The sequence below is a fragment of the Pipistrellus kuhlii genome, unplaced genomic scaffold (assembly GCF_014108245.1).
Source record: "Pipistrellus kuhlii isolate mPipKuh1 unplaced genomic scaffold, mPipKuh1.p scaffold_m20_p_5, whole genome shotgun sequence".
Taxonomy (NCBI): domain Eukaryota; kingdom Metazoa; phylum Chordata; class Mammalia; order Chiroptera; family Vespertilionidae; genus Pipistrellus; species Pipistrellus kuhlii.
The window spans coordinates 12,210,100-12,228,389 of NW_023425551.1; the positions used below are offsets into that span (position 1 = coordinate 12,210,100).

The 18,290-nt window shown below is 39.4% G+C and overlaps 1 protein-coding gene across 9 annotated transcripts in view; it reads left to right on the forward strand.

Annotated features, from left to right (window-relative positions):
• The window catches only part of NCOA7 (nuclear receptor coactivator 7), a 104,200-nt gene extending 95,467 nt beyond the window's left edge, over positions 1-8,733 (forward strand). For 7 of the 9 annotated variants that reach the window (XM_036413817.2, XM_045573359.1, XM_036413815.2 and 4 more), the window contains 4 exons: positions 1,112-1,264; positions 5,612-5,707; positions 6,144-6,217; positions 6,630-8,733. In XM_036413817.2, coding sequence (XP_036269710.1) covers positions 1,112-1,264; positions 5,612-5,707; positions 6,144-6,217; positions 6,630-6,765 — 459 coding nt within the window. In that variant the 3' untranslated portion in view covers positions 6,766-8,733. Of the gene's footprint in view, positions 1-1,111; positions 1,265-5,611; positions 5,708-6,143; positions 6,218-6,629 lie in introns of those variants that run through there. The other 2 variants (XM_036413819.2, XR_006740101.1) reach the window with 2 other exon arrangements.
• The last annotated feature ends 9,557 nt before the right edge of the window (positions 8,734-18,290 follow it).

Here is an 18,290-nt window from a genome sequence, read left to right on the forward strand (position 1 = left end):
CCCCTAAGAAAAAATTTTCCTTTTTCTGTAGTTTTACTTGTGTACTTCATGTTTTCTAAAAATGCTATACTTCCTTTTATGAAATGCTATAGAATGTGCTTGCATTTGAGCTTTAGTCAGGAACCTTTCCCACTTCCCCCATCCATCAGCACAGACCTGAATCTCAGAGACCTTAGCGAATCCTTAAGGGTAGCTCCCTCGATTTATAAATGAGTCCGCAAAGGCCCAGGAAAGCTAAAAGATTTGACCAAGCAGTTGCAGAAAGGGGGTTTGTTCTGATACTAGAATGATGTGCAGCATTCTGAAGACGTCAGCACTTCATAGTCTTCGTTGGTATTTTCTTTAAAATATATTTTATTGATTTTTTTTTTACAGAGAAGAAGAGAAAGGGATAGAGAGTTAGAAACAATGATGAGAGAGAACCATCTATCAGCTGCCTCCTGCACACATCCCACTGGGGATGTGCCGGCAACCAAGGTACATGCCCGTGACTGGAATCGAACCTGGGACCTTTCAGTCCACAGGCCAATGCTCTGTCCACTGAGCCAAACTGGTTTCGGCTCTTCATTGGTATTTTTGAAGAGAGGTGCACCACTGGTATTCATGGCCGTCAGGTTGAAGTGAAATGTTAATGCGGTGAAAGATTCGGGTGGGTTGACTGCTGGCATAAAGCAGTTTTGTTGTTGTCACTTCTGTGGGAAACTGCCCGTGAGAGTTTCCTAGGAGGAAGAACAGTGGAGAAACATGAACTGTTTGATGAAAGCCACGCTGAAGAGTAAGACGGAGAGCATGCGTCTAATAATACATGCTTCGCTCTCAAGCTATTGTAGGTGCCCTGCCTCCCAGCGTATGGCATAGCGACCCCACAGTCAGGACCCCGAGAGTAATCGTGTGCTCTGGGAGGCATCCTGCCAAGGTCAACACCACCAACAAATAACTTCCCCTTCTCTCCCTTGGTTTATGGTGGCAAATATTTGCCCAGAGTAAAGGGGAACAGTATGTAAATCAGTGTAATTTTAAGTTTGACCCACGGGCATGTCCTTTGTGCCTCAAGCTCATGAGTGGTTTGTGGGTGAATTGTCTATTTACATGTCCATCTTTGGATTCGTAGCTGGCCCGCCGCCTTCCAGCCAGGGTACAAGGGTATCCATGGAGACTCGCCTATAGCACATTGGAGCATGGGACCAGCTTGAAAACTCTCTATCGGAAATCAGCATCGCTAGACAGTCCTGTCCTGCTGGTTATCAAAGACATGGATAATCAGGTGAGGCTTGTTTCTGTCTCGGAAAACATTTTTTTTTTTTTAAATAAAGATTTTCAAACCTACACAATGGTAGAGACGAGTACCAGGAACTCCCATGACCCAGATCCCACAAGTTAGCAGGATTTTGCCACATAAGCTTCGTCTGCCTTTTCTTCATTGGTTTTTCTTTGCTGAAGTGTTTTGGAGTAAATCCTAATTAGTATGTCACACTTCAAAATGCATTTCTCTAAAAAAAAAAAAAGAAAGAAAGAAAGAAAGAAAGAAAGAAAGAAAGAAAGAAAGAAAGAAAGAAAGAAAGAAAGAAAATGGAGCATATCTCCAACTACAGTCACATTCTGCGGAGTTTTTGTATGTACTTACCACACAGTAGAAAACTAGAATGGTATTCTACAACCTAAAGCTGGAGAAGTTGGAGAAAGGCAAGTCTGGATTTGGTGGTAACTGCAGAAAGAAATTCTAGTGCCTTACCAGAACTTTCTCTAGGTGGCTGAAGTAGTAGCCACAAACCTTGCCTATATGGTTGCTGAGATGGATAGCTAGACTAGGCCATGGTGTGTTGTACCAGAAGAGCCCAATTGTTATGAAATGGCAGGGAGAATGCTCTACTATGGCTCATTGCACTTTTACCTCCGTTGTGGTCGGTCTTGGAGGCACTTGTGAAACGCAGATATTTCCCATCTACCTGACACTAGTGCTCCTCGCTTGGCATGCAAGTAGAATCTTCCCTGGAATCCTTTATATACCACCCAGTCAGGCTCCTGCTTCACAAAAGGAAGGTCTCTTTTAAGTCTGTTCTTTCTTTATTTCTGTTTTGTGTGTATTGTACCAAGAAGAAATTCCTTTACATTTTTTAGGCTAGAGATGCTATTCTTTTCTCTTTCTGGTATTGAAGCAGGTTTTTCTCAATAGCCCTTCATTCATTCATTCATTCATTCATTCATTCATTCATAAAATGTATCATGAATGCCTGTTACATGTGGGACACTATTACGCATTGAAGAGCTTGCTGTGAAGCCATATAATTGTGATCATTTTAGAGGAAATAGATCTTAACTGTCATAATTTGCCTTGGGGAAAATTAACAGAGAAATGGGGTAGTGAGGCATTCTTTCTCAACTGGGTTTGTTCCTGTGACTCCTGCAGCTTAAGAGTTCTGGAGGAATTTAGATGTTATCGTTGTTACTATTATTGTTTCCTGATTAACGCATTTAACCATGATCCAGCTGAATAGTGGGTAGAGTCAAGTCAAAAATTAAAATAGTAAAAACAGAGGTTTAAAGTAGAATTGCTTAGGGATTTAGTGAAATGCTTGAGAAGCTGGGTGCCGTGTTTTAGATGTGATATGGCTAGATGGTTTTAGACTACATACATAAATCCCCACCACAAGATAACACACTTGTTGGGAAATGTCTTGGCTGCCTAGGGCAAGCATTGATGAATCACTTCTCCACCCAGCTTCCTCTCCCCCAGCTTCCCGTTAGCAGATTTGTAAAGAAGGCCTCTGCTTGTCAGGGGTGGATCTTAAAGAATCTGGTACTCTCCAGCCACTGGTACTGTCTGAAGATACCTAAACACTAACATAATTACCCCATCCCATCTATCTCCAGGGCAAGATTGTGACTTGGCTGTGTTTGAGGACATGGTAGAACAATAGTCATGCGTTTCTCTGGAAATGAAAATTTTAATATAAAAATATTACCTATGCAGAATGGCAGCAGGAAGGAGCTCTACAGATTCCATCCCCAGTGAAACAACAATACTGGTAGAAATTGTGAAAATAGTCATCATATGAAGCCTCTAGAAATTGTCTTAAGGGCATACAAGTGAAGAAACATTCACTCAGCAAATATAATAAATTTTGGTAGTAGTGGTGAGATTCTGTGTTACTGGAAGCACATCCTGCTCCCTCCACTCACCCCCAGTTCAGACTGACAGACAAGAAGATGGCGCTCCCTCTCCCAGGCCAGAGTTATGATACACCTTCTCTAGGGCTTCTCATCATCTGCCCGAGATCACTGTTTCAGGAGCTAAATTCCATTCCTGTGTGGCCTAGAGGTAAAGGGCTCTCTCCATCCACCCGCCTCTACTCGTAGGACAGATGCTCTACCTGGGGCATGGCAGGCTGAGAACACAGGGCTTTCTCCTGCCTTTGTCCCAGCTTCTGGGGCAGACATGTCATGCCAGGTGAGGTGAGCCAAGACCAGCTTCTACCTGCCCAGCATCCGCTCATAAAACAAGATCATTTGTCTAGCCCCCAGCTCTGCAGAGCCCCAAGCTCCACCTCCAGGGGAAGAGCCAGACCAGACCCTAAGACAAAGAGCTCTGAAGCGCTCCTCAAAGGGGCTGCCTTTATTAGGAGAGTCAGGGCAAGTTCAAGCCCAAGGGCACTCTAGAAACAGCGCACATGTTGGTGATAAACAATGGTGAGGCTAGTAGCCCCAGAAAGGCAGCAAGCTAACCTTAGACCAGCTGGTGTCCCGGAGAGAAGCAGGGAAGGAGACTGCTAAGGAGAGCCTTTCTGGAGTCATGGTAGATGGACCAAATCTGCAAAGGGCCCAGATTTAATCGAATCAGACTGTAGAGTAATTTATACCACAAGATGTTGTGAAAAAGGACAGAGTAATTACCATGCAATTAATAGTCTGATTTATAGATACTAACTCCAGTGAGGTATAAAATGTTAATCCTATATTGCTCTATTATATCATTCCACTTCCTGTGGTAATTTTTACACATATTACACGGATATATATCACAAACCCATCAATAAATTGTTATGATGACTACTTTATATAATTTTTTTATCTAAAGAAGCTGAAAGAAGAAAGGAGAGCAAATATACATTTATCAGTTTTGTTATATTAACCTTCCTTTTACCATTTCTGGCTGTCTTCAGTTATTCTCATGGATTCCTTTGTTCAGACATTGCCTAATATATTAAGTTTTTATGTGTTATAGATCCAACAGTACTATTATGTGCATATTATTATATATAATTTTCTAAAAAGTTAATAGAAAAAATAAATGGACATTTTCTTATATAACCACAATGCCTTATACTAGTACCTAACAAAATCAATAATAATTCCCTAGTACCTTCCAATCCTGGTCCTTACACAGATTTCCATGTTGCTAAGAAAATTTTAGCAAGAAAGAATCTAATTTATTTAGACTCTTATGGAGGATAAAATAGGAAGGATGCCTTTTTCTGTTCATTGGTTAGGAGGGGGCCCACTCTCTTCCATGGATGGCCATTGCCCTTCTTGTTATATGTTAGCACATGCTTTTAAAAATAAATGCCTGGCTCAATGGAATGTTTACTCTTTTACTGGAAGATTCCCAGAAGAAGGGAAATGGATTTTTTAACTTTTTGTTAGTTTTGCTTTCATTTATTCTTAGCAGCATATGGGAAGGTTTGGTAGCAGGAAGTATGAAGAACATTGGTTGGAAAGGGTTTCTAGACTTCTACCTAATTTTTAGCATTTCAAGGAACCAAGAACTGAGATTCCACAATAATATAATTCAATTAAAATGATTTGAAAAATTACGTTTTCCAGATAACCCCCATGGGGTCTGGAATAGCAGCTATATCAGAATGACCTACATTTTTGCAAACACATAGGCTCACTCTTGCCCAACCCTCACTCCTGCACTGCTGACCAGGATCCGAGCAGAAGCAGAGGATGCTGAGGCTGCCGACATGCTTATTCTGAAAACGCTGCTCCTTCCAACCTCCAAGAAGAAATAGAAGAGCCATTGATTCCAATACATCAAAAGCACCTTTAAAGCCCATAGTCTATGGAGCTGTTTGCTTTTTCTTAAAAGCCAATTTGAACCAAGATATATTGGGTCAGTCATGTTAAGGATAGAGTTTCAATAAGCATGTTGAGAACCCATTTTTACAAATCAAAAGAGAGAAATGATTTTTCTCTGGGAAAATGTCTGGCTACATTTCCACTTGTAAAACAACAAAGAAGATTTGACTTTGTTCTCTCAACCACTCATTTCTGTGTGCAAGATGCTTCTTGTTGTTTAATGTTCCCATTGTGTTGTCTGCAGTCACTAAAGGAAACTGGTCTCCCTGGTGCACTTTGGAGGTCTTTTAACGTGGAAACAATTGTTGGCCTTTGACAAATAGGCCCCTTGGATTCTAGTTAGAGCTGGGGACATTTGCTGAATCTCTTTGTTGGTGGTCCTTCTCACTTAAGAGCTCCAATTTAATAATGAGCTTTGCCGAAAGCGGTATATGAGACCTCAGGACTGTGTTAAAACATCTTGGAAAGTCTTTCTTTGGGAGGTTTGGGTTTGAAAGTAGATAACCTTTCTTTTTTTTCTTTTTTAAAACAGATTTTTGGAGCATATGCCACTCATCCTTTCAAGTTCAGTGACCACTATTACGGCACAGGCGAAACTTTTCTCTACACATTTAGCCCCAATTTCAAGGTACCTAAATAGGAGAATATCTGATTTCCCAGTGTCACAGTGTCAGGGGTGTGGGTGAGGATGGAGCAGCAGCTGTCCCATGACCCCATCTGGACTTCCTCCAGCCTGGGTCAACAAGTTTTGTAGTACACAAACTGCTCAGGGTCCCTCCGGACACCTTGGGAACTGCTCTTCTGCCTGGTCTGGAGCCTAGCAGGGGATTGCAGGTCAGAGTGAACATGGGCCTGGGAGATCTCTCTGACTTCACAACCCCTTAGGAGGTCTTATCCTGGGGTAGAGAAGGCCTGGCACTCAGGTGCTTCTTCAGCCAGTGGGTAGTCCGGAGGAAATAGTTCGTTGTTGTTGTTTTTTTGTTTTTTTCTTTGTTTAGGTTTGTTTGTTTTTGCTAAGACTCAGATTAAAATGTCTGTTCTCTGTCTTGTGTTTCTATCCTAAGGTCTTTAAGTGGAGTGGAGAAAATTCATACTTTATCAACGGAGACATAAGTTCCTTAGAACTTGGTGGTGGAGGGTAAGGCTTTCATTATTATACTAATTTACCCCCTGACTCGCAAGGGTCTCTTTTGACCCAGGTGACCAAAACCTTGGTGCCAGCTGATATTAGCTAGTCCCTTTGCTCACGTTTATTAGGATGGGACAGTGGCCTACCATGACATTAAGAATGAGAGGTGAAGTGGTTTATTTATGTGTCTAAATGAGGCCTTGCTACCACTTGCCCTTTAGGAAAGACAGACGACTTTAATGAAATAAAGGAAATGTACCCTTTGTTTTACAAGCAGTTTAGGGTTTTTGCCTCTCTGCAGCATAAAGGAAAGAAAAACGGGGCAGGGGAGGACAGAAAGTGTGGCTCCTAAGATTGAAATGAATTGACCCTCCTCCCTCTTTTTTTTTTTTTTTTTTTTTTTTTTTTTTAACCTTTTCAGGGGTCGATTTGGTTTATGGCTAGATGCTGATTTATACCATGGCCGAAGCAATTCCTGTAGCACTTTCAATAATGATATTCTTTCCAAAAAGGAAGACTTCATAGTTCAGGACCTCGAGGTATGGACATTCGAGTGAAATTCAGACTGCCTTAAACTATAACATTAAAGGGAATGGGTTTGGACAGCTCTCCTAAGGTTGGCTGGAAGACAAACCCCAGCCCCGACTGCCTCCTCCCACCACCATGCTTTCTTTCTGCCATCATCTCAGAGCATGATCACACTGCAGAGCTATCCCTGGAGGTGCATGTGGAGGGCAGGCACTGATGAGAGAGGTTGGAAGGCCAGATTGTTGAAAGACTTGTACTCCCACCTTCATCAAATCCATACAGTGAGGAATCAGAGTATTTATAGATGTATGAGTTGAATGCAATTTTTATTTTTGGTAACTGTGAAAAAAAAAAAGATACTGTGGAAATATATACATGCCTTGTGTATTTATCAACATAATTTTCATTACCAAAATGTACAGCATACTCTTGTTTGCCATGGGAAAGGTTAGTCTCATTTAGAAAAATTGAAAGTGTACAGCACTTCAAGGGAATTTGTATATGATTTTTTTTAAAGAAACTTTTATTTATTATTTCTAGTATATTGTCTGAAATGTGTTGCCAGTTTATTTCTTTTAATGTGTCAAATCTTGAAATAAAGAAATGTGCTTGGTTTTGGCAACAATTCTACTTGATTTATATAGTTTTATATTGAGCTTTCTTTGCCCTGGTTGTTTAGGGTGATAGATCTTAAACAGTATATACATAGATATAAATACTTAATTGTGAACTTTCAAAAACTCATCAGCAATGTTCATTGATTTGACTGTGATAGGCCAGCTTTCCATGTAGTCATTAAAAGTTATATTTTTAGTTACTTACTCTGAACATAGTTGTGTAAAGAAGAATAAGCCATTTCTCACAGTTATGACTTGATATTTACAGGAGTGGATACCTTTATGAACCTAGAGCAGAACAAACACTGCTTTTGAATAGAAAATTGTTTGTTACTTATAAAATCATTTTTGGCTAGTAACAAAAACTTTATTTTCATAGTGTTTTCACATAATTTCCCCCAAGGTTTTACACTAACACACAGGCCTCTGTTTTTAAAGGGACTGAGTATTTTGATTTCTGCATATTTTATATCAAATGGAAAATATCAAATTAGCCCAATTGTATTGGTCTCTAGACTCTTTTGTTTAAGAAAAAACAATGCAAAGAAATGCATTCATACCAAAATTGGAACAAAAAGTAAAACCTATTTTTTTTTAACATCAACCCATGTTTAACATCATAAAACACTGTTTTGTTAACTATAATAATAAAATCTTGTTAGAGTTTAACCAATATTATTGATTGCCAGACTTTTACAAAAGCCAAAGACTGCTAATGTAAAACATTTTCAAGTAATAGCCAAAGCTGAGAAGTGGTCTGTCAATAATCTCGGAAAGAAAAAATTAATAACAAAAGTAGTATTTCAATAACTGCTTTAGAAAAATAAAACAGTTCTTAGAATGTAAGCCTTAAGTTGGCAGAATATTTCCTTTAGATTTATTATTATTTTAGACTGTTTATAAAAGAGAACAAATTGCCAAATGGCCTTTGGTCAGATCAACAGTTACTTAACTCTACTTACATTCCATAAAAGTTTAAATGAGTACTGTAAATCTTAAGTCTGTAGCCTGGGTGTGCTTTCTCCTGAATTCTTCTATTGAGAATTCTTGATGAAAAACATACTGGCAGTTTAACCTTAATCTGTTCATTAAATAATGTGTTGGTGTGAGATATCAGTAATGTCTCATAATGATCACATTTACCATTTATGCCATTTGCAACCACATGCTATTAACAAACAAAAACAGTAATTTGCAGATAGTTCACTCTTACCTAGCTTAGTCCATTACACGTACTTGTGAGGGCATATCCAGATGCTGTGTTCTCTACTTAAAACAGTGTTGCCCAATCAGAAATGTGTGGCCCTTCATTTATGAATATTGAATATATGTAATGCAGTGCTAGCCCAATATTTTCAATAAAGGAATTTATGCATTCAGCCTGATTTCTTTTGCAAGGATTCATTCAGCCGGTATTTATTGGACACTGGAGTTTTTACTTGTATGAGAGGATGATGGAATAGCCAAGACTAAATAAGGTCCAATACTCACGTTTTTGGTTTTATTTTTATTTGCAATGCCACCCTGCAAATACCCTCTGCATTCCCTGTAGCCATCCTCCTCTTCTCTCATCAATTCATGAAAAATGCCTCTGCTGTGGTTACTAGGGACAATCTTGGCTCAAAATCCACCACTTTCCCTGTTTTATCCTTCTAGCTGTTCTTTGAATAGTTTTCTTCTCCTTTGAACGTTCTCTTTTGACCTACTTTCTAATTTCAATGGACACGTTATCCACTAATCAGCTTTCCTTGGCATCCTGTCCGCCACCCCGAAAGATGAAGACTTCGGGAAGTCATTGATTCTCACTTCCTCAGTTTATTAGTCTACATCCAAAGACTTGGGTGGGAGAGGGCAATCAAACACCTCACCAGACTCTGATGAAAAAGATTTAGATATATTCCCATGCTACAAGCCACCTGGGATACCCTGAACTATGTGAGAAATAATATTGCCCTTCATTTGATTTCCCTTGCCTTGATTCCTTCCAAAGTTTAGAGGCATGTGAAACAAGACTAATAAAACAACTTCTTTCCCCTTGAGAAAGACATTGAGAATCTCTTAAACCAGAAATGGAAGCTAAGATGTGTGTTCTTAAGATGCCAAACTGGCCGAGACCGGTTTGGCTCAATGGATAAAGCGTCAGCTTGGGGACTGAAGGGTCCCGGGTTCGATTCCGGTCAAGGGCATGTACCTTGGTTGCGGGCATATCCCCAGTAGGGGGTGTGCAAGAGGCAGCTGATCGATGACTCTCTCTCATCGATGTTTCTAACTCTCTATCTCTCTCCCTTCCTCTCTGTACAAAATCAATAAAATATATATTTAAAAAAAAAAAAAAAAGATGCCAAACTGATTGTTACCGATATAATCAGATAAAGAAAGGTAAGGTGGCCAGAAACCAAAGCAAGTTCCAGAAACAAGGTCAGCCGCATGTGCCTCTTGTGTAAGTATCAGAAGTACCTTTAACCACTTCCTTTGACCTAATCAGGTCACACACTTCTTCTCACTCAGGGAAAATCCTAACCTCAGAGCATTCAACCTCCGCTCCCATCTCCTTTTCTATAATCATTATCCCTAGCGATCTCCTGAAAGAAGGTGCCTTCACTGAGTAAGTTAGGCTTTACAATTCACACCAAAACCTAAGTTCTTACTGTCATCCCTTCTATTTAAAACCTGCAGCGGTTGAAAATAAAAACTAGATAGGACCTCTCTGGTGCAGTCAATTGAGCTATCAAAATGGTGTTTCTTGATGGAATATCTTTGGTGACATATTGTTTATCTTATTGATCAGTGCTGCTCAACAGAACATTCTACAATAATGGAAATATTTCAAAATATGCACTGTCCTTTATGGTAGCAACTAGCTCCCATATTAGTCTTGAACACTTGAAACGGGACCTGGGTGATTGAGGAGCCTAATTTTTTATTTATTTAACTTTAATTCATTTAAATTTAGCTGCCTGTGGCCAGTGGCTGCTGTATTGAACAGCACAACTCTAGATCAAGATCAAGAGATGGCTCAGCCAAATCCTATTTCATCAGCAATGAACTTAGACTGTTACTCCCTCAGCAAAAGAGAACCTTTAGTTCTGAGTACTTGGATTTGTCTCTGTTATTATGGATCTTCACACCACCTAACATAATGGTGTGTGTCTCACTGTTTAGGTAGTCAATTAAAGCGACCAGAAGGCTATGTTGCCTGAGAGTCTTTTCAAACAGGAAACTTGGCTCTCGATAGGATTGCTGATTCTCATCACTAACAAACGGTAATAAAAACCTCTCCCAGTGCCAAGGCCCTGTTTAAAAAATTTCATGCCTTGGCCATTGGCATGTGTTTCGTTCTTACACGGAACAGTTTACTGCCCATGGAAGCCCTGTAGGATGTCATATCCCTCAATAGCCACAACCCATCCACAATGCATGAGGGACCACAGAAGATTAAACAATCTAATTCCTGGCGTAGAATTGTGCATCCAGTCTTGGAACTACCAAGAATGCCTCAGACAGCAGTTCCTCACAGCTAGACAACCTGCTGGGTTGACGGAGAAAGTTTCAACGTCAACCTGTTAGAATGAAGGGTGATCAAAAGGCATAAGAGAAGAGAACCTGGTTAAGTAATTGAACCTCTATGTGCCTCATTTTCCTTCTCTACAATGTGGGGATAAGAATAATAGCAACCACCCATGACTGTATGATGATTAAAGCACTTAAAATAGTACCTGGCATAAAATAAGCACCATTAATTATTATATAAAATAATGGGTAAATTTCTTCTTCAGATTGAGGAATCAGCTAATAATGTAAAAGTTGCACAAAAAAAAGTTCATCTTCTAAGACAGCAACATAGTTTCTATAATAACAACTTGTTTTCAGACATTTTGCAATGGCACCCATTTGCTCTTTAGATATTTTTAACTGAAGCTTTCTTTTTTAAATTATAGAACTAATACATGTTCATGGTAGTTTTCAAACAGTACAGAAGGGAATTTCATGAAAAGCAAACATTTTCCTTCCTACATTGCCAGAGGTAACAACCACAAGAAGTTCCTTGTATTTCCTTTTAGAGTACTTTTATGCATATATACCTACCTATATCTTCATATAAACAAGCACACTGTACATACTGCTCTTCAGTTTGCCTTTTTAATTTTACAATATATTGTGAACAATATTTTGTATCAATATTTGTGGATGTATTCCATTCTTTATTGCATTGGACATCATTGTTGAAATAGTTCATTAATGGACTTTGGTTTTTTGCTATTACAAAGAATTCTTCATGAAAACTCTTGTATATGAAACTTTGTGCTTTTATGATTGTATTTTTCTGAGATAACTTTTAGCAGTGAGTCAAAGAGTGCACTTTTTATTCCAAAAGATACTATGTTATTCCTCCATAAAAGTTACACTAGTTTATACCAAGTGTATGAGTATGCCAGTTAGTTACCTCACAGCATCACCAAATACTGGTTATATTAATATCTTTTTAAATTTTTGCCAAAATGATATTTTTATTTTCATTTTCTAATTATGAATGATATTGAACATCTCTCCATGTGTTGGCTATGTTTATATCTTTTTTTTTTTCTTTCTGAAAATTCTGTCCAAGTTCTTTGTCCATTTTCTCACTAAGTTACTATTTTACTGATTTGTAAGCTTTCTTTATATATTCACAAAATTAGCCATATGTTATATGTGTGTCTAATTTAGTAGAGGCCTGATATACGAATTCATGCAGCAGTGGGGTCCCTCAGCCTGGCCTGTGTGATCGGGCCAAAACTGTCTCCAATATCCCCCACGGGATCCTGGATTGCAATAGGGTGCAGGCCAGGCCAAGGGACCCCACAGGTGCACAACTGGGGCTGGGGAGGGATGTGGGAGGCTCCAGGGTGTGTCTGGCCCATCTTGCTCAGTCCCAATAGGCCAGACTCCAGCAGCAAGCTAACCTACCAGTAGAAGTGTTTGGTCCTGGTGGTCACTGCATGTCATAGTGAGCAGTTGAGCGACCTTAGCATATCATTATCATGTTATGCTTTGATTGGTTGAATGGACAACCAGATACTTAGTATATTAGGCATTTATTATATAGGATACACACTAAATGGCCAGATTATTATGCTCTCTGAATGCATAATAATCTGGCCACTCAGTGTGTATGTGTGCATATATATATTTTAATTTATATAATATATACATTACATATATATATATACACACACACACACACACACACACACATATATATATATATATATATTAGAGACTTGGTGCATGAATTTGTGCATGGGTGGGGTCCAGCCAGCCTGGCCAGGGAGAGGGGATATGGGCTGTTGGCCGGCCTGCATGCTGGTAGCCTTTTATTATATAGGATATACACTGAGTGGCCAGATTATTCAGAGATCATAATAATCTGGCCACTCAATAAATAAATATATATATCCTCACCCAAGGATATGTTTCCTTATTGATTACGAGAAAGAGAGAGAAACACTGGCAAGCTGCCTCTTCCACGTGCCCTGACAGGATATCAAACCTGCAACCTTTTGGTATTTGGGGCGATGCTCCAACCAGTTGAGCCACATGGCTAGGGCTGCTTAGCTTATATTTTTAAATACATGCAACAAACAAAGACAAGTCTTTACTATCTATTAACATCTTTGAATATGTTTCTTAGCCATTCTTGTTTTCTTGTCTGGGAGATGTCTATTCATGTCCTCTGCCTGTTTCTCCTAGTCTGTCTTCTGGGAAGAGGTCATGTGAAATGCTTACTGTTCCCGCTTTAAGGATAATAGGCATTAGTCAGTCTGTTAATCCTATCTACTTCCGATGAGGAGGACAAATAGTTAACATGATGATAATCACAGGGTCTGGGGCCCTACAAAGGTATTTTCTAAAGAGTCATCCTTAAATTGGCAGTATCTAGAGAGAGGGGTGAAAAGGGAAGATGTTTGTTGGTTTGTGTTTTGTTTTATAGATTTGGGCATGTATTGGTACTTATTAATTTGGTCATGTGATTTTTTTTTTTTAATAGAAGCAGCATCAAGCAGTTCAGTTGTAATCACAGTAGACATTTACTGAACACTTGTGTGCTAGGTACTCTTCTCAGTCGTTGACATATATTATCTCAATTAAGCTTCATAATAACCTGTGGTGATCATGAGATAGGCACAACCATTATTATTTCCAAATCGAGGAAATGGAGGACCTGATAAATCAATGACTTGTTCAAGGTGTAATCACTGCTAAATAGTAGAAATGGGCTTCAAATTGAGGGAACCTGACTCTCCAGCCCATGGCAAGATGACAAAGAATGGAAGAAAGATCGGAATAGATAGTGCTAAGGAGTTGGGAGAGTTTGAAAGTTGCTGGGATGAGTGCTTGCAGAGATTTGTAAGAGACATTGAGGTTCAGGTTTTCAAGGAGTCTGGGTAAACATAAACTTAGGGTTTTGCCACAGGAATGAGCCATGTTACAGAGGAATGGAGGCAAAGGGCGCTGGAACCTGAGAAACTGTGACTCAGGCATGCCAAGGCTGTTTGCCCGAGATAACAGCTGGAGTTTGGCAGCATCTGTGGGTCAGGTGCTGAAGCTTTCTGTGCATCGGAGGCAGTGGCCTAGAAACCAGTGGAGAATGGTGATTATGCTTCATGTTCTAGCATGCAATTCAAAAGGGGGCACATAGTGGTAGAAACAGAGCCACCGGGAACTGGCAGTTAGAAGCCCAGAGGATGCCAACAGTGTTTCCAAATCTCTTAGCATGCTGGAAGGTGGGGAGAAAAGACAGTTTTGTTTGTCAGGTCTCAAGGGAAGTGACGTCCGTGGTGGAATGCCAGGGTTCAGTGGAAAAGGGTGAAGGTATGGTTCAGTGAAGAAGTTGAGGTTTAGATTTAGAATACTTACAGTGAAATTGTGCCTTTACAGTGGCTTTTCAGAGACGCGGTGGTGTAAAAAAGTCGAGGGGCAAGTAGCATAGGATAGTTTGGGTATGAGTAAAGAGATTTTTTTTTCTTTGAGGGTATCTAATAAGAAGCAGAATGAATGGTATATATGTGATTTATTGGCTTTGATGTTATGAAGAAATATGGATGTGAATTTGACAAGAAAATTGACATTAATTTGAAGATGGTAGAGGTGTACTCATTTGCATAGTAGCTGTGTTCTGTTGATTTCGGGGAAATAGAACGTGCCTCTGGTGCTCCTAAAAGGGCTGCAAGATGGTCCCCTCTATCATCCACCAACTGAAATGATCCTGAGTAGGCTGATTCATCTTCCTGTGTCCCATGTTCTCCGTTTCTAAAATAGGGTTAATAATATCTACCACCTGAGACGTCAAGAGAATAAAATGCATGTATATGAAAGTGCCCTCAAAAACTGTAAAAGCCAGACAAAGGTAAGTTAGGACTATTATGATGTTACTCATATCAAACTTAGTTTTGCTGAATTCTTTATCAGAAACTCAAGTCCAAGTGTAATCTTGTTCTTGATTTAAAAAGTAGGAATTGCCTTCAATAATTTGTTTGAAAACATGGCCTTTAGGAGAGCATTATGAAAACAACAACAACAACAACAACACACACACACAAGTCTCTGCATTATATTCTGTAGACAAGTAAAATCATTTGTCAGGGAACTAACAGGAATAAGAAAGTCGTTATGAGGCAAGGATTTTTTCTTTTGTCATTCTTTCCATTACAAATGATTTGCAGTTTCCACTTAACAACAACAGACTTCCCTTAAAGTCCTTTAGCAAAGTTCAAACAGCCACAAGTTGGAACTCTGGGCTACTTGCCAATATTTGTTCAAAGAAAACCCTAAGAAAGGCAGTTTAATAATCAGAAACTGGAAAATTCCCCCCTCTCCTGCACACAGAACTCGCTTCTCTTCTTCTTGCCTAGACGGTTCACTTGTTCCAATAGTGGAAGCCAGCATACATGCAATAGTTAGAAGCAGGCAACAGCCTCATTAGCCTTAAGTATTTCCTTTTATACTATTTTTTTTAAGGAGGGAGAAAGGTGGACATGTTTGTTTTTCTTTTACCTTCAGAAAAACTAATATTCTTGAGACACTGCTGAAATAGCAAACGCTTGTTTCTATTTACTAAATATAAGCCAGGGGAGGTCTTTGTAATTATGTTCAGAAAACTTCTATTTAGGATGTGGAACAAGGGTGTCCAAATGTTGAGATGATACTTTATGAGATTAAGACAAACCCAACAACGTGCTTCCTACAGCCTCACTGTAAAATGGAAACACTTCACCGTGTCAACATGTGGTTGTAGCAGCTGTATAGTTGAGGCCAAGAAATCTGCCTGAGAATGCGCTGTGAACTTCTGACATCAGGGCTAAACAACTAAAAAATGTATGGAAGGGAGGGCGGGAAGAGATTAGCCAATGAATTTATGTGCATATATACATAGCCCATGGACAGACAATAGGAAGGCCTGGGGAGGGGAGAGAAGTGGGGAAGAGGGGGGTCAATGGTGGGGGGAAAAAAGAAGACATCTGCAATACTTTCAACAAGTAAAATTATTTCAACAATAGAGATAAATTTTTTCAAAAATTATAGAATGAGATTATTTATAACACAAAGAATGATCAAAGGAAATTCAATCCACCTGGAATCCTGAATTTTTTTAAAAAAATTATTAGGATGTTTTCCTTATGACAAGTGTAATATATTTTCATTGTTGTAGATGTATAAAATACCTAAAATAAGAAAAAAACAATCCTTAATTTATGGATCCAGAGATCACATTACAAATATATTTGGTACATATCCTCTTAGGCATTTTCTTACAAATCCAGATGTATATTTAACAAACATGGACTGTTCTGCCCTCACCAGGTAGCTCAGTTGATTAGATTATAGTTTGATATGCTAAGGTTGTAGGTTCAATCCCTGGTCAGGGCACATACAAGAAGATCCAGTGAATGCATAGGTAAATGGACAACAAAAATCAGTATTTCTCAATCTCTCTCTCTCTCTCAAAATCAATTTAAAAGTTTTTTAAAAAAAAGATTGTTCTAGACATATCCTTGTGCAACCTTGCCAAAGCACCATAGTTAAGAGTACAGGTTCCATCAGACTGCTTGAGTTTGGGTAGCAGCTTTGTAAATGACTAATAGAATGACACTGGGCAAATTTCTCCTGATGATAGGAATGGTGGTTTTGAGCAGAATAGAGGTCTTGACAGGATCTAGTCCTGGATGGCTTAGATTGCCATCAGCCAAGATCAGAAGTCTGTGAATAAAGGGGTTTGTAGTGAAGAGATTAACAGTTCAATCTATTGGATAGCTAAGTGGGAATATCCAGTATGCAATTGGATTTTGATTTGGAGAAAGGTATGAATACAGTTAGAAATGTGGGAGTCATGGGCATATTCATATTTAGAGCTTTGAGACTAGATGAGATCAAGGGAGTAAATGTAGATAAGAAAAGCGATGAGCCTAAACAAGTTTGGCTCAGTGGATAGAGCATCGGCCTGCGGACTGACATGTCCCATGTCAAGGACATGTACCTTGGTTGTGGGCATATCCCCAGTGGGAGGTGTGCAGCAGGCAGCTGATCAATATTTCTCTCTCATTGATATTTCTAACTCTCTATCCCTCTCCTTTCCTCTCTGTAAAAAATCAATAAAATATATTTTTTAAAAAAAAGAAGAAGAAGAAGAGTGAGGAGTCAGCCCTAGGGTAGTCTAACACTAAGAGTTTAGAGAAGAAATACAAGGGAAGGACATTTAAAATGTGATAAAGGGCCCTAGCTTGCTTGGTACAGCCTGCAGACTGAAAGGTCCCAAGTTCAATTCTGATCAAGAACATAATATGCTGCTATAAAAAAGAAGGAATTCTTACCATTTGCAGCAGCATGGATGGAACTGGAAAGCATTATGCTAAGAGAAATAAGCCAGTCAATGGAAGAAAAATAATACCACATGATCTCACTCATTTATGGAAAATAAAGAACATTATAACCTGATGAACAAAAGATAGATACAGAGGCAGAGAAGCATCGAATAGACTGTCAAATTACAGCGGGAAGTTGTGGGGGGAGTGCGGGGGAAGGTAAGAGATCAACCGAAGGAGTTGTATGCGTGCATATAAGCATAACCAATGGATACAAGATATGAAAACATGTAATACCTTAATCAATTAAAAAAAAAATCAAGCTGCCGAAACCGGTTTGGCTCAATGGATAGACTCAAGCGTCGGCTTGGGGACTGAAGGGACCCGGGTTCGATTCCAGTCAAGGGCATGTACCTTGGTTGCGGGCATATCCCCAGTAAGGAGTGTGCAAGAGGCAGCTGATCGATGACTCTCTCTCATCGATGTTTCTAACTCTATCTCTCTCCTTTCCTCTCTGTACAAAAATCAATAAAATATATTTTTAAAAAATTGAGCATATGTGGGTTCGATTCCCAGTAGGGGGCTTGCAAGAGGCAGCCAATCAATGATTCTCATTGATGTTTCTCTCTCCCTCTCGCTTCCTCTCTGAAATCAATACAAATATATTTATAAAAAACAAATAAATAAAATGTGACAAAGGTGGTGCTAATTCGTGTAGAAGGTAAGATGAGTTAATGCAGCTTCCTCGGGGTGGGAGGAGCAGGGACACCAGAGTAGATGAACTTGAATGACATGTGTTTACTTGGAATTGGCAGCAGTCATTCTGCTCCTGAGCTGAGAAATTCCATTATCTCTGCCTCTCCTGATCGTTATCAGTGTGGCTTATGGTTTCTGGTACTCTTTGTGTGGGTACCTCCTTTTTTCCTGTGAATGTTTGCTCTGTTCAGACTTGCTGCCTTTAATGTATTTACTACCATTCTCTCTTAAACCCACTAGAAAGAATCAGTCTTCTTCCCCAGCCCCAAGAGTGAGAGCACATTTATCAGCTTTATCAGTGATCTCCACTCAATTCTCAGGTCTCTCTTCTCATCCTGTCAG